This window comes from Ciona intestinalis, unplaced genomic scaffold, assembly GCF_000224145.3.
Source record: "Ciona intestinalis unplaced genomic scaffold, KH HT001219.1, whole genome shotgun sequence".
In the NCBI taxonomy this organism is placed as follows: domain Eukaryota; kingdom Metazoa; phylum Chordata; class Ascidiacea; order Phlebobranchia; family Cionidae; genus Ciona; species Ciona intestinalis.
In genome coordinates this window covers 9,457-19,661 of record NW_004191540.1, presented here as the reverse complement: position 1 = coordinate 19,661, position 10,205 = coordinate 9,457, and the positions used below count along the sequence as shown (strand labels likewise).

The 10,205-nt window shown below is 38.0% G+C and overlaps 2 protein-coding genes across 4 annotated transcripts in view; both read right to left on the bottom strand.

The window, feature by feature from the left end:
• Positions 1 to 48: 48 nt before the first annotated feature.
• LOC100178666 lies at positions 49 to 4,310 on the bottom strand (the record flags this gene model as incomplete). The annotated part of the gene is made up of 11 exons (XM_018817268.2): positions 3,976 to 4,310; positions 3,653 to 3,807; positions 3,218 to 3,330; positions 2,797 to 2,943; positions 2,510 to 2,624; positions 2,273 to 2,424; positions 1,910 to 2,097; positions 1,479 to 1,688; positions 1,209 to 1,329; positions 858 to 1,018; positions 49 to 278 (listed from the first exon to the last, which is right to left on the bottom strand). Coding segments are annotated over exons 2-11 (1,529 nt in total), but the record flags the coding sequence as incomplete, so codon positions are not given.
• A 3,380-nt stretch (positions 4,311 to 7,690) lies between these two features.
• LOC100183375 (receptor-interacting serine/threonine-protein kinase 1) overlaps positions 7,691 to 10,205 on the bottom strand; it is a 7,309-nt gene continuing 4,794 nt past the window's right edge. For 2 of the 3 annotated variants that reach the window (XM_026840360.1, XM_026840361.1), the window contains exons 3-5: positions 9,857 to 10,032; positions 8,299 to 9,263; positions 7,691 to 8,245 (exon numbers count right to left, since the gene is read on the bottom strand). In XM_026840360.1, the coding sequence (XP_026696161.1) occupies positions 7,902 to 8,245; positions 8,299 to 9,263; positions 9,857 to 9,888 (1,341 nt within the window). In that variant the 5' untranslated portion in view covers positions 9,889 to 10,032 and the 3' untranslated portion in view covers positions 7,691 to 7,901. Of the gene's footprint in view, positions 8,246 to 8,298; positions 9,264 to 9,856; positions 10,033 to 10,090 lie in introns of all 3 variants that reach the window. The other variant, XM_002121219.3, reaches the window with a different exon arrangement.

Here is a 10,205-nt window from a genome sequence, read left to right as displayed (position 1 = left end):
GAAATTTACTAAAGATCGTAGCCTGTGGTAAAACAACGAGGTTCGAACCTGTAGATATTTATAAAAATGAAGCAATTCAATCGGCATTTCCCCCTCCGTCGCTTGACAAGTGATTTAATGAACGAAACTTTATGATCTGAAGTCGGAGTTTGACGAGCCGAGTGCTTGCCCAGCGTTCTCCGACGCTTACTGCTCGGTTTTAGCGTCAGTGTTCGCAATGCCAGCTCTGCTGTATTCATATGCTGGCCAAGATCGCTTCGTATATCAAGTTTATACTCCTAAAAACGAATGAGTTACATACCGAAACAGTATTTGCAGAGTGGTTTAGTTTAGTAAACAGTCCACCCCAAAGTAATATATTAACGATAGTACAGGTTTTATGTTGTAAATATGGCGAAAGAATCACGCATATAGCATGCTCCACACGCATGTACTATTATGACATCACAATCCCTAAAGTTACTTCATATTGCAATAAATTCTATTATTCTCTACTATTTTACAAATTGAAACCAGTACAGTATATTGCAGTTTTAGTGTATCGTAGACGTAGAGTTTAGGGTAGGTTTTAGTATTAAGTTGTTTTTTCGTTAGAACCTTATAATGTATTAGTGAAAATTATAGCGCAAATAAACATTTTCTTTGTGTTGTGTTTTTTTTAATTGACCGTTTTTAAGAGAAGAAGCTTTGGGTAGTTTTTGACTGAATAGTAAGATTCGAGTTCGTACTTGGGAGTTTGTATATTTCGTTTATGTTGGAATATTGTAACGTAAATGGAAATCATAGAGTGTAACACAAGTTTCGGGGATGTGAATGGTTTGATGGTATAGAAGCAAGGATAGAAGTATAAACCTTACTTTTAACAAAGTACTGAAACCGAGGGAAAAGTTGGCAGCAGCCTGGTCCAAGGTAGGTACAACATACTCTTGTATCTCTCTGATTGCATGCTCTGTCGGCTGAGGAAGTTCGGAAATGAGCTGAGCATACCTCTCGGTTGGCATTGCTACTTGTTTTGGACCTGGAAGTGTGTTTAGCATTCAATTTATAAAGTTTTTGCAACATATTAATACACATCTTCGGTAAAGACGCAGGTAAACTAAATATATGCTATTTGGTAAACGACAGAACGAAAAGCAGTTATTGTTGAAGTTACTAAAGATTTGGCAAATGCAATACTACACTGCTTAGGTCTGATTAATGAGACGTACCGGATGAATGTAGATATGTACGAACTAGTTCTGAAGACAAAGCGCTAATTCGTGTAAGTTCAGTAGCTGGTATTGATATCAGAACTTCGCATAACCCGTACATCAGCAGAACATTTTGAACCTGGGTGAACAGAAGTTAAGGTAGGTCTATACAAATAACATAAGCTATTTATATTACTTTGTTGCCATTTACGGTTTAAATGTATATGGGAATTAAATGGCCAGCCATTTTTTACTGTGATAACTTTATTATTATTAGAGTTAGTATACCTCCACACTTTCGCATTGGCTGACATATTTTTTCATAAATGTGTAAAGCAACTTATTTGTCTTTATCTCAGCAAAAGTCATTCTGTTTGGATGTTGATTGCGAGCAGCCTTGCTCTTCTTTTTTCGACCTCCTTCGACGTCTTCTTTTATCTCCGAATCGGCGTCTGCCCTCTCAGAGCCGTCTTTACTGCTAGGAAGTGTGAATTGAACCTGTGTTGTATAAAAATTAGGGCTTGATATGCTTTAAGTTAGAGGCGTATAGTATGCTTCTTACAGAAAAGAAGAAAGTGGGTATGTTTTCAATCTATTTCGACATTAAAAAACGTTCGCAGTTACTAGTTGAAAAACAGCTTACAAAATTGTTTTTGGTTTTAGCTTAGCCATAACGCATCAAATCCAATATTTGAAAAAAAGTTTTAAATTGGGTTTACCTTCGATGCTTGATGGCCGGGAATCGCAGTTTTTCTTCTCACAATACCTCTTGCGTTAGTTGTCTTCTTGGCTCTTGGATTTACTTTTGCTCCTTTTTTTCGAATAGAGGCTGCAAGTTGTCGGAGACGTTCGACGTCGTATGAGTACATAGTGCTTGCCGAGTCTGTTTCTGATGTGCTCGTATCGTCTGCGAAAACACCCAAGAGCATAAACGAATGAATCACATCTCTCAAATAATTAAACACTTTCAGGTTAAAGAATTTTACTACAACAAATCACAATGGCTTAAAAAAGCGGACGGTGTGCTTTTTAAAATAACACGTTTAAATAATGTAAACTGCAGATAGTACGCGTATTCCTACCTGTAAACCAGGGGCGACTCAAACCAGTAGTCGTTTCACTGACTGTGGTACTGGAATCATCGATTTGTTTTGTGGCTGTTTCAACCGGCGTGACAACACCTTCATTGGTGCCTTCGTTTTCATCTACAGAGTCTGTTATTCCCTCCTTTGCTCTATGAGTAACAAAACCAGTTTGTGAGCAGATCTATTGCATTGTATAATACAGGCCTTAAATAAAGATCGTTATAAGAAAGTTACCTTTTAAAATGCTGAACTTCGTGTTTCTTGTAACGATTCAAGCAAGCTCCGATCACGCTCGTTGCGTATTGTTTCATTGTTCGAAATACACTAGATGACACTCTACTGTCTGCCCCTGCAAGTGCGCCATAGTTGGTACAGTGTTTTTTATGTTAACAAATGGTAAAGATCAAGTGTTTAACCATACAATTGCAGACTTAAAGTGGACCTTTTTTCCGCAGCTTCCAAAAGGTAAGTTAATAAAGAATTACAAGGATTTCAGAACAAATTTATAGAATGGTGCTCACTTTTTCCGGGAGCTGTCAATCTCTTCAGCGTTTGTTCCAACTGGTTGATCGAAGATTTATATTTTCGGGGTGGAGAAATATAATGTTGAGAGTCTTTCAGTAGAAAGGCATGCATCACTGCGTATGATTCAATCGCACCATACTGGACTGTAATAAAATACAATTTCAATATATAGATTAACGATGTATGAGTGTACTAAGAATAACATTCGATGTGTGAAACAAAACACCCGTGTTTTAACGACTGTTATGGTTGCCCGCTAACAGAGGATAATACGTTAGTTCATATATCTATACTGCACCCCTAAGGCCCTAAAAATAATTATTATGCTTTAAAACGAATATTGCAATGGCGGTCCTGTCTTTCAGTAGGTAATATAGTGGTTAATGAAATTTGTTTGAGCCTTCGACGTGAATTTACCGGAGTTAGTTTTCGAGGTCGAATTGGAAACATTCTGCGTCTCACTTATACCGTTGAGGTATTCCAGGGCAGAAAGAAAGTCATAAGCGTTCGATACATCCTTGGTTTCCGACCTAAAAAATAGAAGAAAATAAGATAGTAAGTTGTATTTTAAAAACTAAATTGTATTTATATATAAAGTAGGTTGGGGAAAGATGGGACACCTTTTCGCTCTATTTTCTTGTCCTATTTGGTAGTAAACAAAGAATATTCAAAGAATATCAAAAACGTATCCTCGCGAGTCCCATCTTCCCCCACAGTACTCACTTACACTCCCTTTACATGTTACACAAAGCTAAGTCAATCTCAAAGTCCGTATATAAACATTGTATACGAACTCATTGTTTACGAAGGTCAGTGGTGTTATAGCTATATAGTAAATTCTAAGTTATTTACCGCAAGGCGTACTGCCGTAATGGAAACCCTGCTTCCGAGTCCGCCATGAGTGCGCGCAGCACAATGTGTGGAGAAGCAGATTTTGCCGACATCAGACGCAGTTGCGACGTCGAAGGTCTTGATTTCGCAACATCGGTGCTCTTGGCGGTCACGGACTATATGACGTCAAGAGAGGTAAGTTAAATACCCCACGGTATGAGCATATACAATGCAAATAAATACACTGCGGTAACGGGTAGTTCATATGTGTGCGAAAGTCGTTATACAATTTAACGTACAATAGGGTTTTTGAATTTAAAAATTTAAACAAACAATGTATCTACTTCGAGTGTTTGGACGGTGAGTTCTGTTTTCTTTTCTACTCCTACGACAGAGTCATCAGAGGCTCGGACATGTTGGAAAGGAAGAAGAGAAAGAACAGAAATGTGAAGTCTACTCGATGAAGATATGATTTTACCCACGTTCAAACTGTCCCAAATTTATATTCGTAATAAATGGTATTCAAGGTTTAGCAAGATTTTAGCAAAAATCAACTTTCAGCATGCGACATCATCATGCTATAGGTGACGTAATTGATTTTTTGACGTCATCAATTTAAAAAAATCTTCTTAGTTAGCTAGTAAACTAACCAGGAATTAACTTTGCAATATATTCTTTATATTATCCCTAAAATAAAATTCTTTTTTGTAGTAGCAGCGGAGAACAGATCCGAAGCTCCCCCATCCAATAATTACGCGGTCATCTCTTTCTAAGTCAATTTCGGAGGGACTTACCCATACCGGCTGCGGGGGCACCTTAAAAATAATGTCATTTAACATTAGATATATACGTTAGTTAAGGCAATAAATAGATATTACCTTAGAACTTTTTGGTGTCATTTGAAAGCAAGAATAAGCTCGTTTTTTTACTTCATCAACTTCTTTTTTTGCGATATTGCGTTCGTTGTAGTTGATCAAGGACACACAATCAAATCTACCGAGATCCTTATCAACTTTGCTGGAATAGTCTTCTATCGCTGCGTTGAGGTTTCTTAGCATTTCCTTCGACTCGTACATATCCAATAGAGCTTCAGCGGCCTCTTTATCCGTTGTCACTACTTCGACAGTTAGACTCCCAGAAGTGAAAGATTGAACGAACGCATTCTCCACATTGCCTAAGATTCCTCGAGCCACAGCTTTTAGCAACTGGCCCGGGTCTTTTGTTTTCCAGTCAAAAGTTGAGCTGACACCGACGAATCCAAGCTTAGACATATCGCTGTTTAAAGCTTTCCGGCTTGCAATAAAAGCTTGGTTCACCGCCGGCCCACTGCATATGAGTGTCAACAGCGAACAATTGTACGTTGGTTGGACTGCTGCCATTTTTAAACGTAAACCTGTTTCAACCACTCTTTTAAAGTCGAGATCGAAACTTTTCACATCCCGTATTTATACCTGTAGTATTTTGCTTATATGATAATTGAAAAGAACCGTCAAACAATTCATTTAAAGTTTTAAAGGCGAATGTTTATTATTAACAATTTTTGAACAATTGTGATTCACTTGGTAGTTAAGCATTACAACGCGGTAACCACGGCACCTCAAGACCAAAGGGCTAAAACTTAAAAATACCCTTTGTATACCGTACATGTTCAAACACGGTATGTTTCGGTAACATGCGGAGGTTAATTAAAAAACGAACCGAAACGCTCACAGGATAGCGTGGCAAAACAAGACCTTATTCAATTTGAATTTAAATACAAGCGAATACCCATAGAGAAACATCTTTTGTGTTCTGGTGTCGTATCATTCAAGTATGGTGTGTTACCCTGATGATTGCGTGCGAAGATCAAATCGAAAATTGAGGAAAGGTAACGCTCTTTTGCGTTTTAAAAACAATATTTTTTCAATTTAAATTACTGTGAATAAAGACGACCCATCAAATAAAAGGTTGAACAATGACTTTTGTGTGGCGTACAGCCTTATTCACGATCTGTTGTCTTAATCGTGCGAAGAATAATTTAAAAAGTACGGTAGAGACGAAGGAGGGTGACGTCAAAATAAAGCTATTCAATATGAATTTTATAATTTCAAACCAGTCATCACTATACCAAGTATATAGCAGACAGCTAGAGCAAAAATATCCTGTGCTACTAGAATTATTCAAAATAAGGTAAACATGTTTTTGAGTTTTACGCTTTAACGAACCATTATATAAAACTAAGCAAGAGTTGAAAACCATACATCAGACATTTAGCTATATTAACCCGTATGATACAAAACACCCACGTTAACCGCTGTCGCTACCCCGCCGCGTAAGGATAAATAAGCTCATTGAAGTTTTAGAACACGTAATGATGCATTTGTAGTTACGAAATAGTTTTGTGTAGTTTTGAAAAATTGTTACACAAATTTTACGCAAATAAAATCACATTTGCTGAGAGTAATATTTATTCTGGTAAAAGTGGACTGGCATTACGTTTGTCGCTTTGATTGGCTCGCCATTATATTTATCGACTTGTTTTTGTGCAGGTAGAGTTTGCCTAACGATGTTACAAAACAACTTACACTTTATATAAGCTCTTGCTTTCGCTTGAATATGGTACGTTAAAGCATAACTGTACTCTGTACATCTGCCGCCCAAAGTTTACGATTGATATCTACTTAAAAGTTGTAAGAATATACACAAGAATTTATCCCTATACACTACGTGGAAACACTGTATAATGTACCGAGGAAAATTATCGCAGTAATAAAACGTCGTATATATTCTAAAAAGTAATGCCAAATCATATATATATTATCTAAACAGAGAATATACATTTGCGTGTAATACGTTTGGTGTCAAATAAAAACTGAAAATAAAAAACTAATGTGCAGTTCAAGAATAATGTTGATTAAAGCTTACCTTTTGTTGATATATCAGACGTAAACCCGTTTTATTGAATAGATGCAACTTGATACACTTAATTATCTACTTGGCCTTTCACATTTTATGAACCTGCATGTGCTGCTGCATATACCTGTAAAGTTGTAAACGAACTTGATCTAACTGCAAACAGCATTTCCAGAACTCACTTTAACTAGCACACAGCATACTGGGGAATAAACTTCACTTAGTTCTTCTCAAGAAAACTTATTTTAAAACGAAACACGAGGGCAATTTGCAATCAGTGCATCTTGCTTGCCGCTAACCTTCGTTACGCGCAGTCGGGTCCGTCATTGTGGAAAGAAAAAATTCGGTATGAGGGCTATTCAACAACAATTACATACGTACACCTATCAGTCAAAAACTTGAAGATTTAATATTTTAGAACGCATTGCTGTCTATAGTTACTTTTCAGGAACTTAGAATCATATGATAGCTTTATAGGTAAGGGCGCAAATACAAAACGTTCAATATCAGTATGTTGCATGTACGATTGTCTCTTCAGCACACCGATGTTGTATAGCTCACTGATGGTGGTTGTGCAACGGGAACATGTTTCGGGGGCAGCCGTGCCTTTTCTTTTGGTCTTTCATTTGTTTGTTTCACAGTATTTGTCCGCTGTTGATGTGTCGTGTTGATTCCGGTGATGTTGTCTGCATGACTTGTGCGTAGCTTGCGGATTGTAAATCCCGACCTTCGAACAATTCTCTTTTGGGATGTTGGTGGGGCCTTCACTACCTCAATGATACCAGTAAGCGGTGGTGTGCTCGATCTGCTGGACGAGGCTTCACTCCAAGCCTGTTTGTAAATATTTTCGTAGTCTCTTTATTACTTTATACTCTTCCTGAGAGCACGATATCGTCCCAGTAAACAAAGAACAGATTTCAAGAAATAAGAAGCGGAACCAGTATAGTCTATAGTATACTAAAACACTTTTCAAGATTGGTTAGCCACTTTTACGCGATAACGAAGTGCAGACCGCAATTCGTCAATAGAAGTTACATTGCACGTTCGACCTGTCGCGGTTTTAGAACTGTGTACAACACAACTAAATGGCGCTTTAATGTAAGCATGTGTTTGTTTGTGCTGAAGTACGCAAGTCTAACTTTAGCGTGTCAATCAATAAAAGCAGGATTTTGCCTAAAAGCGTGGTTTATTTGGGTCTAAACTAATTTTCACATACGCATATATATAAGCAAATGATTAATTAACTTTACTGGGTTATATCTTACACACATTGCAAAACACACTGATTATATTTAGCAGTAAGCAAATATACTATGTCTACATATTACTACACGACAGTAAGGGCATTGTATGAAATGATGTTGATTGACACCACAGCCTACAGTTTCTCGAGGAAGCTGTCATGATAGCCCTTTCGTACATTTTTATCCTCGATACCCAAGCATCTTTTCACACAATGCCTGACCAGCTCACGAGCGGCGAGTGATTCTGTTTCGTTGAATTTTTGACACAGAAGGTGTAATTCGTAAACAAGACGAGTGCTTTCAACGGTGCCTAATTCTCCTTTTTCTTCCAATGCGTTGTTTAACGCTTGGAGGACTGTTTCCGGGTTGGGGCCCGATATCACTGCGGTTTCAGCTCCTTTAATGAGCGGTAATATCTTTTCATCCAACACAGAGTTGTTTGTTGTTGGTGGTAAAGCCATTAAAGGTTTGGTTTCCCCTAAAATAAGAAAAAATTAAAATTAACAATTATATCTAAACATCAGTACAAACCTTCCTGAAAAAGGGTAGTTTCGACGATTAAAGAAGAACTCTTTATTAAAGGTTTGGTTTCGACGAACTCTTTATTGACCGAGACGTGCGGCGGAACATGGGACGGCCTGAAAGATGGTGGGCTCAAGTGTTTTAGACAAATCAGTTGACTCGATGATGCAGGAGTTTTTGTACAAGACCCAAGATTAGAGGAAACCTCAGCAATGCTGTTCAAGACGTTTTTTTGTGCCACTTTGTCAAAATGTAGCTGTAGCTGATTACGAGTCACAATCATTGTTTGCCGATTTTCTTTATTGAACTGGCGGCACTTTTCCATGCATTGCTCAAGACAAAGCAGACTGGGAAGTTGTTCCCCGCAATCTTTCTTTTTCTTCTCTATTCTATCACGTGGTAACTTAAACTTTTCATTTATAATTACCCGTCTTAAGCTAACATTCTTATCGAATTTTAAGCGGCAAGCAGAAGCATCGCTAAGACATTCGTAGATGATCATCCCATAGCTGTAAACATCGGATGCTTTAGTAGCTGGCAGATACAGATCTTTCAGTCGCTCGGGAGCGGTGTACAGTGGCGTGTGAACGGTGTTTTCAGCATCGCGTGACGTAATTTCGCCTGTTTTGGTGTAAGTACGTAGAGTTGCTCCTCCGAAGTCGGCCACTTTTGCGGTGAAGTCATCCTTCAGCACGATGTTAGAAGGTTTCAGATCTCCGTGAACGATCTGCTGGTCTTCTCCGATTTTGTGCAGAAACGCCACCCCGTTTGCAACCTGAAGCAGGATCCGCACCAACAGGTTAAATGGAATTTGATATTTGTGCGTACGCGCTGATTCTATGAGCACCGACAGGTTCCCTCTCTCCATATACTCCATGATGATACCGAATGATCCGACCCAGCTTGTGATTCCATACACCCGTACAATGTTGGGGTGGTCGGCCTTCAGAAAGATGCCCACCTCTTTCAGGGAACTACAGAATAAAAAACGTATAAATTTCGTCGCAGTAAGCATTAGTGCATTTTGGCCTACTTTTTCAATATATATACTAAAGGTTTGGCCCACTAAATATTCAAAATATTTATAGTTGAAAGTGTTCTATATTACCAGAGTCTTCAAAACACCGAGTAGTCCAACTGCCGCCATTGTGTGTTCAATAGCGAGCAAAAACTGTGACTTTTCAACAGGTTTAAACGAGCTTGTTGGGTTCTGTTTGCGCTTTGCCTTATATTTACGTTAAAACTTTTTGTCGAAAAAAATGTAAAAGTCTACATTTTAAATGACTAAAATGTCACAAAATAACCCCTTCTACATCCAGTTTTTAATTTTTTTCTAAATTTAAACGATTTAACTACGTTTTTACGCTTTTATGCCTTTGAATTTGTTTTTAAGTCTCAGTTTACAGTAAATTTACCGAATAGTATGTAATTTCCTATATTTTGAACACAAAATGGCGGCCAATCTGCTTTTTTACCTATAATAGGTAGTTGTGTTACTTTGGTTTTCTATGGCTTTGTGTAATGCTTATAAGCTTCTTACAAAATATATATATGGTACTACACGTACCTATCTACGTTATAATCATCACGGGCTTCCATGCATTTAACTGCACAACGGTTATACCGTTCATGGTAGCAAAGGAGAACTGTGCCAAAGGTACCATTACCCAGGACAGCAGTGTCATCGTCGTCTCTGTCCAGTGTGATTTTATAGGCATTCAAATGATTCAGATTATCGGGAATCTGTAAATAAAACGGTATTATTGGGTATTATAAAAACTAACTTTTAATCCGTTCACACCTGATGGTTTGCCTTGGAAACCTTAAAACTGGATGCACTGCGCTGCTCAATGTTGCTCATATCCGCTTTTGTGATATCGCGCTCGTTGGCGATTGATCAAATATATATGTCTAAA